This window comes from Coenobita brevimanus, chromosome 25 (assembly GCF_032717465.1).
Source record: "Coenobita brevimanus isolate Jiangsu-jjx chromosome 25, ASM3271746v2, whole genome shotgun sequence".
In the NCBI taxonomy this organism is placed as follows: Eukaryota; Metazoa; Arthropoda; class Malacostraca; order Decapoda; family Coenobitidae; genus Coenobita; species Coenobita brevimanus.
In genome coordinates, this window is record NC_136978.1 from 2,637,501 (window position 1) to 2,659,985 (window position 22,485).

At 38.8% G+C, this 22,485-nt stretch overlaps 1 protein-coding gene across 1 annotated transcript in view; it reads left to right on the forward strand.

The window, feature by feature from the left end:
• The first annotated feature begins 3,301 nt into the window (after window positions 1–3,301).
• Pkc98E (Protein kinase C) overlaps window positions 3,302–22,485 on the forward strand; it is a 55,194-nt gene continuing 36,010 nt past the window's right edge. The window contains exons 1-4 of the mRNA XM_080267890.1: window positions 3,302–3,649; window positions 15,574–15,720; window positions 20,205–20,405; window positions 21,936–22,068. Coding sequence (XP_080124016.1) covers window positions 3,302–3,649; window positions 15,574–15,720; window positions 20,205–20,405; window positions 21,936–22,068 — 829 coding nt within the window. The remainder of the gene's footprint in view (window positions 3,650–15,573; window positions 15,721–20,204; window positions 20,406–21,935; window positions 22,069–22,485) is intronic.

Genomic DNA, 22,485 nt, shown 5'->3' on the forward strand with positions numbered 1-22,485 from the left:
TAGTTTGTTTACTTCTCTCTGATCCGAATGAGATATTGAAAGTCTGATGTTGAATTTTACAATGTCAGATCAACTCTTCAGCAGAAGGAAGTCTTTTTGTGATTTATTTTTCTCATATATATATATATATATATATATATATATATATATATATATACATATATATATATATATATATATATATATATATACATATATATATATATATATATATATATATATATATATATATATATATAGTTATCGACGGACTAGTTTATTCAAGTGAAAGTGAGTCATAGGAGCCTAAGCATTAAGTGACTTCTTTATTTTACCTCCACATGGCGGCCTGTGGACAGAGGAAAAGAAGTATAATACACTGTGAGTATATATAATTTACATCGCTTCCCAATACAATTTCACCTGTGGCTCCGAAAAGCGCAGCTAATAAAAAAATAAACGAGTAAAACAAACAAATAAATAAGTTGGAAGGAATAGAGACTAAGGAGGAGTTTGTGCTCGTCCTCGTTCTTCCTCCCCACCCCCCAGAATAAATCAATAGATAAACAATAAAACGTTAATAAAGGGCATCAATCATAAGTTCGTGAAATGAGGCGCAGTAGTAAGTAGCCTATTCTTAGATATTTTTATGACTATTTAGTACTGTTCTCTGTTCGGAATGAGTTGAGGTCTACGCGCAAGTTGAAGTCCTAGAGATGGTTGGCCCCCTGGGGAAGGGGGGAAAGAATACTTCCTCAGTATCCCTGCTTGTCGTAAGAGGCGAGTAAAAGGGACCTTTTTGTCTAAAATCTTTCTCTCCCTGTTGTGCTCTTCTTCTATTCTGTCCCACCTGTTTTCTTGATGTTTCCTTCTTTCTTCCGGCCCTTATTTTCCCACTACTCCTGTCAGGTCAGACATTTGGTTTTATGACATGGATAGTTTAAGGACTTCCCATTGACACTGATTCTTCCTCCCTGTGCTTTAACGCCAACCCGTGCCGTCACCAAACCGCTTCATCGCCAGAACCACCTCAACGTCAGCCTTAGTGCCATACAGCCAATTTATGGCTTGGTGCTAGTTCTTCATTATTCCTTTCCTTTCAAGAGGTGGCTTTCTCTCTCTCTCTCTCTCTCTCTCTCTCTCTTGCAAATGCTGCTTCATAACAAAGGCACATTGAATTTTATGTAAATACGACCTTGTGTTGAAGTTTGGCTAGTGGTCCTGTTCCATCAGCTAAAAACAATAAGTATAATAAACCTTCTAAGCCATCTAAAATACGGACCTCTGACTCTGCATACTTCTCACCCTCGTACCAAGCGCCATAAACCATGTTTATATCAGTGTAATTCACGCACTTAGGAGACTCTACCTCTAATCTCATTGTCGTATACATTCCTGCCTCTAATCTCATTGTCGCATACATTCCTACCTCTAATCTCTTTGTCGCATACCTTCCTACCTCTAATCTCATTGGCGTTTACATTCCTACCTCTAATCTCATTGTCGTAGCCTATACATTCCTACCTCTAATCTCATTGTCGTATACATTCCTACCTCTGATCTCATTGTCGTATACATTATCATTTCGGCTGGAAATGTGTACCCAGAAATCAACCCTTTAAATCCGGGTTGATGGTCTTTTGAGGGTCGTGCTCTACAGGTAGATGTCATTGCTGGTTTCGGTGCATCCATTCCTTAGCGATATTTTCATATTAAACTTTAACATTTTCTTAATTACTTCATGTGTCGTCTTAATATCATATAGTTTTCACCAGTAGCATTCAAAAGGAAGCGAAAATGAAATTAGCAGAATAAACTGGTAAGGGAGAGGTGTTACTACCTCTCTAGTTTTGATCTCAGTATCGTACACGTTATCAGCTCGCTGGAGTGTGTTTACCCCGGAATCAATCTCTTGAATCCGTGTTGATGACCTTTTTAACTGAGGACCTTTATTCCAAGCGTTGGCAGAATTCATCACAAATTCCATAGATAGTCTGCACGTTACACCTTAGTATCCTGTGTGTGTGTGTGTGTTTTATTGATGTAAGCTATGACTATATGTACGCTTTAGCATACCGTATTAGAGAATGTTAAGGTAAAATGTGCAAATTAAGTAGCTAAGGAAGAAAGTGTTACTATGTCTCCATTGCCATCTTGAATACGACCCTAATTGTTGCTGCTGTGAGGCAGTTTTACTATACCTAGGAAATCCCTTTACTAGTGAAAAGGACATAATGGAGGCTGTATTAACCTCGTCTGTTTGAAAAATATCCCCTAAGCTGAAGAAAGTCGTATGGGTAACAGGAAAATGACAAAAACTCTTCCAGTGCGACAAGTCTCCCCTGAGCTGAATAAAATAGTCTGAAGATAGATTTTTTTGTTTTTTAATGCGTCATCGGAGTGAGGAAGATAAGTAGGCTACCACGTCAAGAGATAAAAGATAACGATAAAAATTCCGTCAGTAATCACTTCTGGGGCCATATTTATAAACGATCTAAATCAACGATTATGTGTTACAACAAATTTTGTTTTTCTTATTTTGTTCCTTTAATACTGTAAAATAGCACAAAAGTTGCTGAGAAAGGCGTACAGCTGTGTCCAACTAGACTGTAGGTAACAGACTCATACTATGAGCTGACCGATATGTAAGTGAATTATTTAGTTTCTGACGCCATACAGCTAAAAAGGGGACAAGTTAAAATGTATTAAAGCTTAAGAGAAATTTAAACGATCCATAAGTCAGAATATTTCAGTGATATCATAACAGGAAAAATAAAATGAAAGCTAACTTTAAAGTTTCCACAGAACAGTAGTAATACGAACACTACAATCCATAATGCCAGATGATAAAATTCCAGTGGCATTATAATAGGAAAACCAGGATGAAAGTTTGTTTTAAACTTCCCTCCGTACAGAAGGCGTTCGAACACGACAATCCATAATTTATTAGAAAAAGAGTATATTCCAGTAACATTATACTAGGAAGAAAGGCAACAGGGAATATCATACTGATTACTGTAACCCTAGTTGAACTTGATGTCTCTGTATTAATGCAAGTGAAATATTCATTCGAGTGTGCGCAGAGTGCGGTGTCGCGGGGCTATGGTGGGGGAAGGTAGCGGGCGGGGCGGGTCGTCCCCGCAACACACATTCGTGACGTCACCCCGTAATGAGCCTGCTACCAGTTTTATCGAATGGTGTTGAATGGGTGACAGTACGGTCGGCTATACAGTCAGTTTTATCCCATTTCCCTATGCACTACTGGGATCTATTCGTGAGGTGAGACAGGGCTTGTGAGCAACTGATCAGAAATACTCGGGCAATGTTCACGGGCAACATCAGAGTGAAAATATGCGAAGCTTTAGATCTGCGCCGTACCGACTGTATGAGTCGTCATAACTTACTGACTGGAAAAGGGCCACAGGATCAAACCTTGGATCCCTATGTTAGCTTAGATGTGGACGAGGTGCACTTGGACAAGACGCAGCCCCGCCAGAAGACCTCCTCGCCGGTGTGGGACGAGTGGTTTGAGCATGATGTGGTTGGGGCCGTCCAGCTCGGCCTCAAAATCTTCCATGATTCTGCGGTTGGCAATGATGATTTCGTAGCCAATGCCACCGTGCCCTTCGATGAAATATGTGCCGAGAACAAAACCAACGCCGATTTGTGGGTAAGTCTGATATATTATTTGGATATGGGGACGGGTGTGAGAGGGGAACGAGGGGAAAGGAGTTGTAAAGGGGAAGGAGAGAGTGGAGGACGACGGGATCTGACAGCTGATGCAGGTGTATGTGGGCCTTCCTTGTCCTTCTTGGAGACCTGCTCCTCTAAGTTAGCATATTTCTTCCAATTTTTAGGACAATTCACTTAAGTTTTGAGTATGAAAGGAGTGTAATGACAAGAGATACTTCTGTTAAAAGGTACCGGTAACCTATCCCTGTGTGGGGGCCTTCGTTGCACCTCTGGGGAAATTCATTTGCTAATTTCCTTTCCATTTTGCTTCAAAGTTAATGGATGTTTCACGTCAAGTATGAGTATGGTAAGAGTATGAAGGCTTGATGAGGAGTAGAATGAGAAAAGTAGTGTTACGGGATGTCTGTATCTTGTATCTTGATGGTGGGGGAGGGGGGATCTGGTGCCTCAGAGGTGGCCAGTTTTTTTTTCAGGTTAATTGGTGGTAAATATAAAAGGCCCAAGGAATAGGAGTAAAATGATTAAGGTACTGGTATGGGGTGTATGGATCCCCATTCACCTGGAGGTTGTTACCTCTGTAAAGTAGCCTTGTTCTTTCAGGTTACAGAAATTTATGCCAGATATTGAGTATGAGGGAAGGATAAAAGACTTGAGAAAAGGAAGTAGCTGGAATGAGTAATGATATCAGTTATATGATCTTGCTACAATGAGTCTTCACTGTAGTAGCTTCATCCCTTCAGGTTAATGGATATTGATACTGTAGTGCACATCAGTTATAAGTACAGTTTGATGTGATGGAGATATAACAAAAAATTAGGAATAGGAGTTGAATATGTACAGGTAGGCTACTGGTATCTCTTCTGGCCTTCCCTACTTCTTTCGGGAGTTATTCTGAAGTTGAAATTTTCTTTCAGGTTAATGGATATTTCATGTCAGTTATGCCTATGATGAATGAATAAAAGACTCATGGAATAGAAGTATAAGTAGATTGATTAAGGTACTGGTGTTTACTATTCTGGTTGCACATATTAATACCATACTGATGTGTTATTTTTATTTTGTCCTATGCTCCATTTCCAAATATGTTGATTTCCTCGATTTCAGTGACTTACTGGTGTATTCTTTATACTTGAGATGGTTATTATTCAGCTTGGGGGAGACCTCTTCCAGTGAGAGTAAATGAAGGCTGCATACAGTAATACCCAGCATATTTAGAAAGCCTTTAAAGTGAATAAATCATCAGAAAATAGCAATGATGAACTCTGAAATATGCCATTAGGTTGAAATGACTAGCACATAGAGAAATGTACAGTAGCTTCTGGTTATCCTTGGAATTATTAATACTTAGAGGAGTGTCATTAATAGGCAATAGTATCTACTGGTTACCTTTTATGTTGTTCTGATTATAGTATTTGTATGTACTTTATAAGCAGTGAAACAATTCCTACACTTAGCTACCAAAGTTCCCTGTTATATATTACTGTACCATTTCTGTTTTATTTATTTATTGCCATTAAATGCACAGTAATTTAAAGAAAAATTGCCTGTTTAAATTTCATTGCTACCTGTAAGCTGATTTGCCAAGTCGCTCAATTTACAGTAGCCACAAAGTGTATGGAAGTTGTGATATTTTGTAACAATGCTCACATACCAATATTTATGTATATACTAGTACAGGGTATACTGTTTCATGAAGAATTGGTATATAAAACAAAAAGATCAGTAATTTATGATTAACTTTTTAGGATTGGAAACTTAATACAATGCTGTTTGACTGTTATACATTAATTTAGATAATGTCTTATTTCTTGAAGTGGACAGTTTTATCTATCCCTGACAATACTGTGCAGAAAAGGTAGTCAGTAATTAAAATTGACAGGTTGGGTGTATTTTACAAGATAAATTTTGTTTGTTTTAGCAAGCTGCTATTTGCAGTTCAGCCATTGCATTGTCATGGGCCTTATGTCTGTAGTTCTGACTAATGCAGAATAGTTAATCAGTTGTGAGAATATCATTTTAGTGTAATAGCAAATTGTGGTAGGTGGTGGCGACCATCATCCACTCACTTGATTTAATGCTGCCTTCCTCTTTCTTCACCTTTATCACTCTTTTTCTGTGTCTGCCCTCCACTCTTCGTATTTCTCCCGTCTTTCCTGTCACTTTTTATTACTCTTCTTACCTTTTCAGGTGGCTTTACATCGAGTGACAAACCTAATGGTTTCCTGTAAGCCAGGAAATCATTTACAGCACTGGTTGGTAACCATATAACCAACCCAAACGTGTTCCCTATATTTTAACTATACACTAGGCTATATACCCTATTTGATTGACCTGTGCAAGTGAGATATATGGGGCAAGTAGAGTGTGTTTGATTCGCAGCAACTGGTAGGCCACCGATGATGTAAATCTACAGCTCATCTTATTTTAACACATACCGTATTTATTTATATTTTTTAATTACCTGCAATATAAGCAGCCAGTGAATTTTCAAAGAAAAATAAAGTTGATTATAAAGTTTTATAAAATGAGTGACATTTGAAGTAAATTGTCCACCAACAGTGTACATTCTTGTCTGCATGTTGCACCTCATCCACCCACAGTGTACACCTTCGACCTCCTGTTGCAGTATAATATCCACCCATGGTGTAGCTACACCTACGTCTGCATGTTGCACTACAATACATACCTGCATTTACTGTACTTCAGTGACATCATCGTTGGCCAATCAGCAGCCACGAATAAAACACATGCTACTTGCCCCTTACATCTCAGGTGCACAGGTCAATCAAATAGACTTTAGTGAGTTGGCAAAGGGTTAGTGCCCCTCCCTGTAAAATCACTAACTCAAAGACAAATGGCCACCACTTACGAGATTGTGGCATCTGGCTGTAGATAGATGGATAGAAATACAGTACTGCAAAGATTTAGAAACTGTATATGTACAGTATTCTTAATGTTAGATCAGTGTGTATGTAGAAATTAACTACAGTAGTAAGGAAGAGGTACTAGAGAGCCTTCCAAACTGTTGAGAATACCTGTCTTAACTTCATCTTATACAGTATCATTGTAACATCAGCTTATTCTCATTTTACTCAGACTTGGCCCAAAATTTCCATCTCCATCATAAATATTGAGCTGTAACAATAGATTAACATGAATATAATGCTAATCTTCAAGAAGTGCTGGGGAAAGTTAAGCAAAGCTGCAGCATTGTTTTGTTTGGTCACTTAAGCTACAAGAGGATGAAAATCTTGGCCAGGTTAAGATGAAAGAATATAGAAATAATGTACAGTTTTGTTTTGGTCTTTTAACCCTTTCATTCCAGCAAGTAGCTATTTTAACATTTTGTAACACAGTATTAAGACTCAACTTAGAACAGTAGTATACAGTACCTTATATGTACCTGTAGTTAAGTTGTTGATGAAGGCTATACTGCACCTCAAAATTCATCAGTTTGAAACTCAGCAAAGCTGAATAAGATTATTGGGAGGTACGGTAATAAGACTGAAATAAAGATTACATTAATGGACTGAGGAGGTTAAATTATTGATTTAGCCATAGATGCTAACCGAAAGCACCTGTCTGGTAGGCTAATTGTTTGGAGAATTTTATCTTACCACTTCAAGAAAGTAAAACAAAAGATAACAAGTGCCTTGGGGGGGGGGGGAAGAGGATAGATGAATGAAGTATTGAAGAGTTAAGATTAACCCCTAGTAATCTTTGATCTTCTGACCTTGCCCACCTATAAAAATGTAAAAACCATGGATATATAATTGAACATTGTGAAGATGACTGGGAAAAATGAAAACTACGGTACTGTTCAGATTTTAAGTTATTCTGAGGAGCATTGCTGCTCCTGTACTTGAAAGTACACTTTACATTGTATGTACAGCAGTAGCTATTTAATACAAAGTACAAAGCATGAACTCAATACAGTTGTTCCTTCATTATCAGATGTCTGATGTGTATTTTTTATTCTGATGACTGTGTATAGTTCTATGTAGCTATTTGGGTTACAGCAGAGTATGTGTCATTAGTACAATAATGTACACACATGGTTCATTATCCCATGAAGGGTGGGTGCTTCCTAGTTTTGAATTACTGGTAATAGATAACCAGAAAAAACTGTCAAGTATCCTTGATGTCATTTCGTGGCCCTTCATAGATTGAAAGATGGAAGAAACAATTATGAGGGGATTGGTGTTAATAAGTTAATTAATGTGCGGTAGTTTGTAGTCAGTGGATTTTTGTGGATACTGTACTGTACTATGCTGGATGATGTGTGATTGTATACCGTACTATCTTAGGCTACATCACCATTGCCGCATGTAGTTACACTCTGGGACAAAAATTAGCCTACTTTCTACTGCTTCTTCTTACTCTGGGCATATCTTTCACTTTGCTTCTGAATGCATCATATCAAATAAGATCACATGTGGGCAGGGAAATATATCAAGCCTCTCAGCTTAGGAATGTTGCCCAGCAGAGGAAAGTGAGAAGCAGAAAGGTGAAATATCCCATTAGGTAAACTTTTGTCCCCAAGTGTTCAAGAGACCTTTTGCTTTAAGTCTGGCACACACTCAAAGCTACTGGCATTTAAAGTTTTGCCTTCTGAACTGTTTGGTTAATAGTGAAGCATCAAAGGAAAGTTGAACTGTAGGGTACTGTATGGTATAAGAGAAACTACTGACATTGAGAAGTGGGTTTCCTCATTTGGTGGTGGTAGGTTGGGGCGCTCACCATCCACTCACTCGATGTACTGTAGCTTTGGGTGTCTACCCTTTCCTCTCTTCCTTCCTCCTCTCATTTTTTCCCCTTCCTTCCGCATAGGGGTGACTTTACACTCCCTCTTCTGTCTTCCTTTCCTTCACTCTTTCTCTTTCTTCTGACTATGAGTGACTCTACACTGTGTGACAAGCCAGATGGTTTCCTGTACACCAGGAAACCATTTACTATGCTGGGTGGTAACCATATAACCAAATTATAATGCCTGGTGGTTTAGTGGGTAATTAAGGCACTCCATTTGGATTGAGTCTATGTAGGTTTATATCCAAGGGGTGGTTGGGGTTCATTGCTCGTGTAGTGCCACTCAGGGATGAGCAAGGCTGGTCACTCATCTCAAATGTCAGGACCAACTTGCCTACCTCTGGGCTCCTGTGCTCCTCATGGGGTAACATAGGATTGAATGATGGATGGATGGATGGATGGCTTCCTCATTTGAGATATTGTTAGGAATCTCAGCACTGAGGTGCAGTCCATAATCAAGCAGGCTGTTTATGAATTTGTCACTGATATCAATGACAAGATGTTAGTTATGGATTGATTCTTCTGCTTGCATGTAGTGAGTAATTTAATATGAAGATTTTCTAATGGTAGAGAGAATTAATGGTATATGGTAGTTTGGTCTGGAAAGGTCATTACCTCCTTGACCCTTGATGCTGCTTGTACCTTATACCTTCCACTCCCTCAGCAACTCTAGTAGCTGACTTGGAAAGGCACCACAACAAAGGATAGCATTGTTGTCCTGTGTATATCCTCGCAGTATAGGGTGTATTATAAAACTTGAGGAAGAAAACTAGATTCTAAACCTGGTCATTTAAGAGCTTTTATGGTTGTCTTGAAATTAAAGGTAACCACTTACTGTATGTTACTGTAAATGAGAACTGAAGATAGTTGTCATATCAACAAACAAGGCACACCCAGCAAGAGATTGTTTGTTGCATCATACATCACTTAATGTCATGGGAGGATAGTGAGTGAGATAGGTTGTTTTATCAACCAGTGAATGATGAGTGATTGGAAGTGTGGCCCATTGGATTGGGCAAACTTTGGTTGTCCTGACATTGCTTCTTCTCACCCTGCTCTAGGGTGGAAAAGGAGGTCCAGTTGATGATGATGATGATTACTCTTTCATTCCTGATAAATTCAGTTTAGCCTACCTCCCATCTCCCGTATAGTTGTAAGTTTGTGCCAACTGTTATCAACTCAGTTGAGACATTTGTCCAGAAATGCATGCCTGGCATGAATTAACCCTTTCATGATGGAAGAGTCTCTTAGAGATGAGAAAATATCTGTAAATTTGTTTGAGTTAAAATCATGATATGCATCAGCTTTTGACAATGGGAGGTTTCCCAGTGGCAAGTAAAATTTGTTAGAGTAAAATAAATAATGTTTATGTAGTCAGCTGTTGTTAGAGCAAATAATTACAAGAATCTTTTATTGGAATGTTTCAAATAGACAAGATATCTAGTTTTTTATTTAATTTTTTTTAAATGCAAAGAATCCCCACCGACCATTTTCAAAATCCCCACATTGGTCATTTTCAAACATTTTGCCACAGAATTTTTAAAAAATTTCCCATAGATTATTAATATTACAGATTTGCAGCATTCCCTTGGTGGTGCTGAATTGCTAGATGTCATATATAACCCCTGAACAACAAACTATATGATAAATGGTACAGAAAATGGTAGTAGCTGTAGTCTATATTAATCTTTATTTAATCATTTAATGCCAGATACTCAAGACTGCCATTCATATACTATATGGAACAATTAAACTACAGTGCCTTCACATGTTTCATGTTTAATAGGTATAAAAAAAATCCTCACCAAAAGTTGAATCCAGAGATATGATGAACGTAACTTGTATGGAAAAAATAAATGGTACCGGTACTGTACATGCAGGTTAGGAACAGATCCTGTTTTTCTTTTCCACCTGTATCTGGCCATTTTTGGTTGAAATCATCCCACAGACTAACAAAATATAATTCTAATTAACAGTATGCATTAATAGAAAAAGGAACTTCAAAGTTACCATACAAAAGTGGGTGATTTTTTTTTTTTTTTAATTGATAAAACAAGTCTACACAACAGTTGACTTAACATTTAGTATTTTGTTGTTTTTGTTTTTGTATTGTCATTTTAATACTGTATCCTGTCTGCACTGACTGTGAAGTGTTTGGTAAAGTTGTTGCATGAGTGGAGATATAGTGCAAGCATTCTAATGCAATCGTTGATGGTATCAAAAGATTTAGTTGCTTTTGTAAAAAGGTAGGTTTACTTGTATGTATATACCAGTACATTTTTTTTTTTCTTCATGGATTTTGCTAGAATAGAAAGTTTACTCATAAAATGCGATTGATGGACAAAGTACTGTACTCAGCTCTACTGTGAGGTTCAGTTTCATTAGGCCAAAGGTGCGATACAAGTAAAAGCACTATGCTGTTATGGCTTTCATTGCTGTTTAGCACATTATCTCTGACATGCAAGTATATTCCGCAGCCTCCATATGATTTAGCCTTTTCATTCTAATAACATATGGTAATTTCTTTTATTCATGCTTTATTCAGATTGTTTTTATTTAACTTAGGAGAACAACATAGTATTGAGGGAGTTAATCTGTGCTAGATTGTTTTTATTTAACTTAGGAGAGCAACATAGTATTGAGGGAGTTAATCTGTGCTATATGTAACACCTCCAGTTTGAGAGGTCCATTAGAAGCCAAGTAAAATTGTATGGAGATAGCCAACAAGAATATACTGGTAGCTAATACAAAAATGTTGTTGGATTTATTGTAATAGGAAATTTGTTGCTGGATTGAAGGAGCCAGTGATCATTGGAGAAACAACAGGCCAAAAACCATTGAGAAATTTAATTTTGCACTCAAGGGGTTAAAGCTATTCAACCTGTAAAGATCTACAGGTAGGTCACTGTAAGCCCTACGGCAAAGGGGTGTCTGTTAAGCTACGGTACCGTAAGTAAAATTGTCTGGCTTTAGGTAGATTAGAACTTGGAAAAAAAAAAGGGTAGGGGGTGGGGGGTCCTGACAGAAGGATGTAAGTCAGGCTTGTTTCAGAAGATATTCTAAGCAGAAAAAAAAAAAAAAAAAATGGTACGGGTATCAGCGGGAATAGAATATGAAAACTTCCATTGTTGAAGTAGTTTAATTGGAACATTTACTGCTTTAGCTTTTTGTAAGGTAGGCCTACAGTAAATTTGTTCTTTCATAATGCCAGTATAATCATTGAAAGTTTTAAGGTTCCTGGGCATACCCTTTTAGTTGCCTTTTTACAGCATTCAGTACCAGTAGGCATTAATATTCGATCGACATTTGGCTTGGAGAAGAAGTACGGTAACCCCTTCACCCTGAGGATGCCATTTTTATTTTGTTCTTCCTGGTGCCAGATGATTATATGCAGATTAGGAGACTACCCTAAAGGAAATTGTGTTAATGGAATCTGTTTTAAACCTCTACAGTTGGAAAATCTCCTAAGCAACAAACAATCATGTGACAGTAGTAGGAATAGGAAGGGATATTATTTATTTGGGCTGAAAGGTTTATGTATAGTAACAGGACTGACTGTAAAAATAAGGAAAATGGTGGAAACAATTGAGGATGGAAACAATATCTGTAGCAGAGCAGGTGTTAGATTACAGGTATATATGAAACTTTTGTTATAGTACTGTACTGGTCACCATCATCCAAGGCATAGTGGACAGTTCTGGTACCGTACCATGATTTCCTAAGTGCAGTAAGAGTAGTCTACAGTAGCCTACTGTAGTGTAATACAGTAACTCTGCGTTAAACTATCAGTCCTCCTTATTTTTTTTCTTTACTTTTTGATATTATGTACCCATTGTTGCAGAAATTCACTACTAAAAGTACCTTTGGCACCTACTAGTATAAATCTAATTTAATTATTTCCCCAATTTCCTTTACCATAAAAAGTTAAAGTTAAGATATTTCAGTACACATCCCTGACTGTTAATAAGGACTGAGTGTACTGAAATAGTGGTGGTGTGGAGAATGTTGTATCAAATGCAGAGAACCCTGCTGGGAGAGGAGGGGGAGAGTTAACCTCAATTGGCCTTAGTCTCTTCTATAAGTGGACCAGTGTAACCCTCTCCTACCACTGAGGGACAAGTTTTTTCATAACTACATGATAACTATAGCAGTTTATTGGTAATTGTTTCATAACTTCATAACTCCTGCTATAGCTGTGTATAGTAGCTGATGTTAGTGGTTTTTCACAGCAACAGATGAACTGCATCACCTGTATAGTAGTGTAACTAATAATTGATGTTAGTTGTTTGATAGCGGTAGGATAACTATAGCAGTATAACGGCTGATGTTAGATGTTTTATGTCTGCATCAAAGGATACATGGAACTGACTATAACAGTACAGGTGGTTCTCTTTACTGAACATGTTGGAGATATTTTTAAATTTAGCTACTTTTTTTTTTTTTTTTTTTTTTCAATATCTATCTATTGCCAGACGCCTCAATCTCGTTTGGTATAAATTGGGGGAACTAGCAGATCAGCTTGATATATATGTATATATATATACAGTATATATATATATATATATATATATATATATATATATATATATATATATATATATATATATAGGCTATTTCAGTGAAAATTTAAAGTGCTATAGTAGTATTTTTTTAAATATATATACTGAGGAATTATATCCAAACATTACATAAAAAACGATTGCCATAAGGGTAGATAGTCATAGATATTGGTACAGTACTAGTGTATGATTTTGATGAAATCCCAACGGTTTACTAGTTTCCCATCCCAGTGTCTAGATTATGTCATCATATACCCAAGCACTGTCCTTCAGTGATTAACTCCTTGAACCAAGTGACTTCCCCCCCCACCACCAGATGATTTTATTCAGCTTGGTAGAATACGCATGTAGTGAAATGTAGTGGATTCTAGCCTAGATAGATAGTTACCGGTATATCTATCTACATTACTGCAGTTCAAAGTCTCTCCTACTTTTGTTACTGTACTTACAGTACAGCTATGTACTGTAAGTACAGTAACAAAAGTAAGAGAGCATCAGCTAAATAAGTCGTAAAATTGAAGAAGTTAACTTGTACATGTGTGGTATGTACAGTAGTGTTGTTATTGTAATGATTGGTATTATCTTCAGTATCTGTCAGTTCTTATCCTCTTTACAAAGATGACTTCTGTTTGTACAGTATTCAGAAAATTCTATAGGAATGAAGGGGTTAATGAAGAGTACCGTACTTAACCTGTGTTATTTGGAGTTTTAACTAAGCTGAATCAAACATCTAGTAGTAGCAAGAATCTACTGTATGGTATTAAGAATGGGCATCACCTTGTTGAAGGGGTTAATGGATGAACACAGGTACTAAGGATGAGAGAGTTATTGTATGACTAGGGGTGTGATTAACACATACAGTTGCAAGGTAAGTACAGCTTGGCATGGTACAATAGTCCCTCTACCTTAACTTGGCCCAGATTTAAGTTCTTTTTTAGTTAATATCCCATAGCTCAGTGGCTGAAAAAGCCAATACTACTACCGTACTCTACATTCTTGCCATAGTCGTGTCAGTTGCTAGGTTCTTTTGACAGGTGGTTATTGATTGTCAAATGTAGGCCAAGTTAAAGTAAAAATATAGTAAGCTGAGGGCTGTCATCTGGAGATTGATTGAGATTGATGCACAGTTTGATGGCTTAAAAAGTGGCCTTGTTTATCAGATAGCTAGTGTGTTAGACCACATCCACACCAAATGCCTGCTGGTGTGGGCAGGAGTTCTGCATCAAGTTAACACCAAGAAATTATCAACCTCACCTGCCCACATCCAGTAACTTTCATAGATTATGGTAATGCAAAACTCCCGCCCTCACCTGCAATCATTTAGTTTGGATGTTGCCTTAGTCTAGTTCCTGGAAAGGATGTGAAGGGCCTAGGTGGGGATGAAGCTTTGCCAAGTGTTTCATCACTTCTGCTTCTTACTCCAGTTGGTCAGCTAATATTTGTAAGGTGAGAGGTATAATTTCTCCGCTCATAGGTGATTCTCTATAATATGATGCATTGGGGAGGAAAGTGACAAACATACCTTACTGTAAGTGTGAAGTATTGGCATACACAGTGGAATAATAGGTAAACCCTTATCTGTATCTGGTCATGCTCTTAAAAGATGTAATAATTAATAATGTGGCTAGTATCTTCTTTTATTGCCATATTTGTCATGTTCGGAATAATGTTGAATTTCAGGTCTAGCTACATATTTTATCTCGACATTGGTAATGGTGGAAGACTGTGTGTGTTGTGCAAGAAGATAATGGACTATTGACAAGAAAAAGGAAGGAGGAAGAGAAGTGCTGGTAAAAAGGGTAAAAGAAGCATGAGCAAAGAAGTGTAGACGTGGTTCTCCCTGACATTTGCTGTCAAGGGAGGGTTTTTGGGAGGGAGCAGGGTGTTGGGGAGATTGCTTGTAGCTAACTGGAATCTGTTTAACCAACAGTACAGTAAGTCCTCATTATGAGATACTATATATGCTGACGGAGGCTGGATTGGGGATGTGTCTGTGTTCTTGTCAGCTAAGGAGACTCTTCAGTAGTTCCTCCTTACTAGTGTAGTTCTGTATCAGGTTGGTATATTGATATATAGCTACTTTTATGCTAGGGTATTATAGCTTGTGTTGTTGTAGTCTGTGATCATACAAGACATGTAAATTAATGCAGTAGAATAATAAGCTGTAATATATAGCTAAATAAGTAACTGAGGAAAAAGTGCAAGACTCCCTCCAAAACTCACAGTACGTTACAGGCCATTTTTGCAAACAGTCTTGAATGTCCACTTGATCAAAAATGCCACTTATAACAACAATGTTTTTGTCTGTGGCACCGTAGTTTAGAAATAAGACAGGAAATTTTAATGCCTTCCAAGCTTCTCATTTCTCTGCAAGTGTCAGAAAGCTGCCTTCTCTCTTGTCGTGGGTTTCATACACGTATTGTATAAAAATATTTTGTGCAACACTTTCATTGCATCTGAAATGGAAGTGTTGGTAAAGTTTTTATCATTATAGAACACTTTTACCGTAGGTTATTAAGCACCAACACTCTTTCAGGTGGACCTAGAACCTCAGGGGAAACTACACGTAGTGATCGAACTAAAATGGCTGGAACCAGAGGATGGAAGTATACGCCCTCGGGAGTTCAGAGAGCGGCAGGGCTTCAACCGCAGGCGAGGAGCCATGAGGCGGCGTGTTCACCAGGTAGGGCAAATCTTGATTGTATTGTACAATACCCGGGATATAAATTTCTTCATTAATTAAGGTTTTGTGCAGAAATACACCCTATTCAGAACTGAATAACTACTTTACTTTAGCAGTGACATTAAAATGCAACTACAGTAGAACCATTATAATGTTTTACTCACTTATGAGGGACTGTATGTAATTTTTCTCCTCTGTGGTACAGTAGATCAGTTCAGGGCTTATGGTAACAGATGTTGGTTAGTGGAGTGAATAACTACAAGCTTGGTAACCAGCGAAACATTACTCTGCCATGAGTTCACAAATTCTATGTCCAAACTGAGATTCACATATTGAAAATTCCTTGTACACAAATTGAGTTTGAAGATGAAAGGTGTGATGTGATAGCACTCTGTATTACAAAGATGAAAGGAAGTGAAGTGGATGTATGGAAAGGTGCAGTGTTCATAATCTCAGGTATGAGTGCTTGTGGAAAGAGCAGAGGTGAACGTGATTTGTTTATGATTGAGGAATAGCAGAAATGAATGAGTGGCTATGACCATACAGTACTAATTAAAGGTGCATTGATATAAGGTTTCAGATAGTGAAAGTAGTTTTGATTTTAGCATTCTCACCTCATGATGATGGATGTGTCAGCAGTCTCTTGCTTGTGAAACCTGGTAATTGAATGACAGAGCCCTCTTGGTTACAATTCATGTACTGGATTCACTTTCAGAACAGCTGCAAACATAAAAAGGATGGATGACATAAGTAATTGAAAATTTATTATAACCTTGGATTGAAAGAAAGGGTTAAAGGTAAGATGTGCCAATGAAAAGCAAATAAAGGGTGCCAGTAAATACATTATGTACCGTACATACCAATATTCAAAGAATGCACATTAATGGGGTGCAAAAGAAAATCTCAGAAAGTGAGATTGAGGGTAGTGTTGGAAGAGAAGGACTGTATGTGGCTTGGAAGGAACAGGGGGAACAGAACAGCTTTATATATTTTAGGAAGGGAAGAGGAGGAAGAATGGTGGAAAAAATGACAGAGCTATCTTAGGAAAGACTAGCTTGGACATAGTTCTGCCAAGGCAATCCTATCATTTTCATTTTCGTTTTCATTTTTGAAGGCTCCAACATGCTTGCATGTGTTGGCCTTTGTCACCTAATGGTGGCTCTCCATGCTGCACGATCTATTGCAGTCGCCCTGTTCAGCCCCTTAACCCGGAGGTTACACCTAATGACCTTGTCCCATGACTTTCTTGGTCTACGCCTCACAACCCCACCCTCAGTGTTAACACTTCTCACCTTCTGCACCCAATTCCCCCATCCTCTCCACGTGCCCAAACCATCTAAATCTACTTCTCCTCATCACAACACCAATACACTCCAGTCCCATTCTACCTCTCAACATTTCCATCGTAAACCTAGCCCGCCCAGGCCTTGCACGCAGGGACGCACTGCACATCCGCCAAATCATAGTCATTTCTGTATGTCAGAGCCTGTGAATATCCTCCTCCTTTACTGCCCAGGTCTCACTACCCTACAGCATTACACTCCTAACACATGCTGTATACAAAGACCCCTTAGCACATAGGGAGAGTCCTCTCAGCGTCAGGAGAGGCAACAGCTCCCTGAACTTCTTCCAACCACTTCTCATCCTAGCCACAGAGCTAGCTCCAGCCCCACCTTCAGCACACAACATGTCTCCCAAATAACAAAACTCTTCCACACACTCAAGAGTTTCACCAGCAAGTTCAATCCTTTCACTCCTGACAATCTCCACCTGCTCTCCCCGACATGCCGCACACATAAAATCAGCATTATCTCACAGTCTACATCTGATACCAGTACATCTCTTGTTCACCCATTTATCACAAACACTGCACAAGATGGAATTACTCCCCACGCCCTTGTCGCAAACTGCACATGGTCACTCTCCCTTGTCTTTGACATACCACCCCCAACCCTAGATATCATCACTTTTGTTTTATCTGCATTTACCCTTAAGCCCTTGTGCCCCATACCATCTCTCCACTTCCTAAATCTTTCCTTCGCCTCCCTTTCGTTCTCTGCAATCAGCACCAAACCATCAGCATACAACATCTCCCACAGGAGTCAGACGCCTTAATCCTGTAAAGGGTGGCCATAAACAAATCATCTCCATGTCACCCTGTCCCCCACCATTTCACAACTCTGCTCCCAGCTCACCCCCCCTCTCTCATATACTGTATATACCTCTCCATTCCATCCCTCCATCACATCCTTGGCCTCCCCCTCCCTCTCCCCATCTCCTCATCAGTCTCTCGCTTGCCATCCTCTCCACATGGCCAAACCACCTCAGTGTGTTTCTCCTAATGCTTGCCATCACATCCATATTCATACCACAATGCCCCGTCACTTCCTCATTTGTCAGTCTGTCTCTCTATGTGGCTCCACATGCTCCTTAAATAACTCATTTCCACTGCTCTCACTCTTGACTTTTGTCCTTCCAACAAGGTCCAAGCTTCACTTTCATGTGTTAGATTTGGTATCACAGTACTGTTATGCAGTGACTTTTTCACTTCCATGCTCACTTCCCTGTTTCTTGTCACTGCTTTCAAGGAACCAGCAACCTTTCTTCCAATGTTGTACCCTTTCAAGCACTTCACTCTCTAAACTTCTGTCCTTACTCATCACACTACCTATGTACTGAAATGCACTCACATTTTTCATTTCCTCCTCATTCAACCCCACTGTACATTCACTGGCTTCATTTCTCTCGAAGACCATAAGTTTACTCTTCCTTACATTCACCTCTAGATTCTGTTTCCCACACACTCTCCCAAGCTCATCCACCAAGCCTGCAGCTCCCCTTCTTCTTCACTTAACTACACTGTATCATCTTCAAACAACAGTACAGTGAGTTTCCAAACACTGCTCTCTTTCATTAGGGTCGCTGCAACATCCACTGCCCTACCTCTTATCTCTTTTATAACCCCATCCATCTGCAGATTGAACAACCCTGGAGACATGACACATCCCTGTTTCAGCCCGACTTTCAGATAGAAAAAGTCACTTAATTCATTATCCGCACGCACTGCAGCCATAGTACCCTCATACGTGCTCTTCACGGCATTCAACAACTTCTCGTTTACTCCATATATTCTTAATACTTTCCACAATCCTTGTCTATCCACCCTGTCATTTGCTTTCTCCAAATCCATGAAGGTCACATACAACTTCTTTCCCTTGTCAAGAAACTTTTCCACTAAAAACCTAAGAATGAATACCAGTATCTGATCTACACAACGTTTTCCCCAGCTAAAACTTCTTCTCCAACTAATTCCTCTGTTATTTCCCTAACTTTGTCAATAAGTATCCAGCCATATACTTTTCCTGTTACACTAAGAAGACAAATGCCCGTATGATTAACACACACTTCTTTTTCCCCTTTTCCTTTGTACAGGGGAATAATTATACCTGACTTCCAATCCTCTGGGACTCTGCCTTCCTCCCAGGCCAATCTGCACATCTTCCACATCCATTCTACTACAGTCTCTACCCCATGCTTCAGCATTTCACCACACACCCCATCAGTTCCTGGGGCTTTCCCTATTTTGACTTTCTTCATTGCTTCCACAACTTCCTTTCTACTGATTTCTTCCTCCCTTCTCACATCCCTCTATCTCCCAGCCATTCCCCAGCCACTTATACTCGCATTGCTTTAATTCTATGTGTTCAACAGTTCCTTAAAGTGTTCTCTCCATCTGCTCACTTTTTCTTCCTTCTCCACTAGCAACTTACCATTTTTATCTTTCACTCCCCAACTAACTTTTTTGGCATCCTATCTAACTCTCATTTCCTCTTTCCAGAACATTTTCTTACATGCCCTCCACTTTACACTCAAATCCCTTCCAAATTTGTCATCCACTCTCATACTCTCTCTTGCTAATCTTTTTACCTCTCTCATCCTCTCCACATATACCGTAACTCTCTCCTATAGGCCATCCTGTGTCCAAAATTTACATAAGAGAACAAAGCTTTGGAGATTACTGTGTTGAGAACAATGCAGCAGAACCATCTTCTTTCTGTCTGTGAATGAAGACCATTGGTAAGATGTGAGTATTAAAAGTGGCAAAGATTGGTTGAGAAATTAGAAGTGCATTGAGCATCATGGTGGTGATGTGGATGTGATTGAAAGCATTGGGAAATACTTTGAGATGGTTTGGTCATGTGGAGAGGATGAAGAATGAGAGACTGGTGAGAAGTGTACAGTATGTGAGTGAGGCGGAGGGAGAGACCAAGGATGAAATGGAGGGATGAAGTGGAGAGAGATGTGAGAGAGGGGGTGTGAGTTGGAGGAAGGCAGTCAAATGGCAGAGGACAGATTGACATGGAGGTGATTTGTTTGTGGTCATCCCTTATGGGATTAAGGCATCTGGCAGTAGACAGACATACTGTATAGATAGAGTGATGAAGATTGAGTGACATTACTTATGCTATGGCTTTCTCTTGCAGGTCAATGGTCACAAGTTCATGGCCACATTTCTACGCCAGCCAACTTTCTGCTCACACTGCCGCGACTTCATCTGGGGCCTCGGGAAGCAGGGGTATCAGTGTCAAGTGTGCACCTGCGTCATCCACAAACGGTGCCATCAGTCAGTGGTGACACGATGTCCTGGTAGCAAAAGTGTTGAGGCCATCACAGAGGAACAAGCTGTAAGATTTTCATATTGAGCCTCATGTTTTGAAAGTATTATTATCACAAAAGTCTCTTCTGCTGACCAAGAAACAGATACCGTTACATTTTTCCAGCAGTCTGCAGCATAGTTTGTCCAAAAGTAATCATATGAATTTCAATCCACAAAGCATCCATAGGAAACGCATAGAGCTGTGTAATGGGTTGAAAATTAGGTGATTCAGAGTCTCACTAGACTTGCTTGGTGGAAAGAACTTTTGTGCACGATAGTACATGTAGATAAGAGTATTGGCAGACCTCATTATAAGGACTGTAGCTAGCTTTTTTTGACAGTCTTTGTTTCTCTTAACCCTTTCAGTCTGGTGATGCACTTCTCATTTTTTCTTCCTCCAGATGATTCTATTCAAGTCTAGGAGGACTTCTGACTTTGAAGGGGTTGATGAAAGTTATATCTAACCTCTATTTTGAAAAGTTTCTCCTAAGTTGAATAAATCTGAAAGTAACAAGATTAGTATAACTACATCATCAAAGTGAATGGATTTGGTCTTCATTAATTTATAGAAAAGTTGCCTATTATGCTTCCATTGTTATCTCTATGGCTTATTTTATGTTTTTCTCCAGTTTACAGTAGCAGTTGTGATATTTTAGACTTTCTCCCTTACTCGTAATAAGGAAGAAAACTCTCAGTGTGATGTAAATGTGCAAAGAAGTGAAAGATTGAAAATAAATGTAGATAAGGGTGAAGTGATTGTTGTTGAAAGAGAAGGATGATATGATGTACTGGTGAATTGAGAGGGACTAGAATTAGTGAGGGAGTGAAGTACCTTGGTGCAAGAGTAGGAAAATTAAATGTAAACATGCAAAGAAGTGTACAGTAGAATGACACATGGAAGGATAGTGTGAGACTGGTATGGTGTGTGTGAAAAGTCAAGGCTTAAGGAAGTGGGATTATTAAGGAATGTGTATGGAGTGCTTAGAGTGGATAGGATAAGAAATAATATGATTAGTGAAAACTGTGGAGTATATAAGGAAATTGGAGATAATGTGGTTAAGGAGTGAGTGTTTAGGTGGTATGGTCATATTGATGAGAAAGGTGAAATGGATATATCTGAATATGTTTGAAGGCGGAAGTGCTGTAGGCCAAGAAAAGAGAGGATGAGTATGTAATAAAGCAAGATATGGAGGTTGATGAGAATTGATTGGGGGATCAAATTTGTTGGGTGAATAATGTTTTGAAAAGCACATGACAAGGAATATGTGATCCATTTTAAACAAGACACAGGAGTGTGGCAGATGTATGTAAAACATAGCTTTAAAGAAAAAAAAATATGTGCAGATGATTAGTCTTGTGGGTCGGAGTCAGGATTCTGGAGGTTTGATTGGTGACTGAATGAGTGTCTGGACCACTTAAATAGATATGCTTTTCTTCTTAACATTTTTTTTTGGACCCTGTCTCACCATGTCTTTAGGTGTAAAAATGATGATTATGAAGATATGTGGCACTGTTAAGTAACTGACTGGATTTATTTATTTATTTTATTTTTTTGCAGGGAACTGGACAGCAGCGGTTCAATGTTAATGTACCACACCGGTTTTCGGTTCATTCTTACAAACGATTTACGTTCTGTGACCATTGTGGCTCTTTGCTTTATGGCCTTATTCGTCAGGGGCTACAGTGTGAAGGTGAGTATGACCTCTTGTTTTCAGTTTCACCCTATGCATTGTTAGTACAGTATTACATTGTCTTGATTTCTTGTGTTTATTTACTGTCCACTTTAACCCTATCATACACGAGGGCTCGGTAAAAAATCCAACTGCACTTTTTCGATTCAGGTTGTGTCCAGCCTTATAGGTTTCAGCATTTTTTCACCATGATTTTTGGTTGTGTTGTTCAACTTTCTCCCCTGCCCTCATTTAAAACTGTGTTGTTATGAAATTGCTACATACTATAAATGAATAAATGATCTTCCTAATGAATGAAAAGAAAATTACTGTATTTTATATTACACTCATTTATTCAATGCTGATTTCGTTTTCGTTTTTAAAGGCTCCAACATGCTTGCATGTGTCGGCCTTGGTCACCTAATGGCGGTTCTCCAC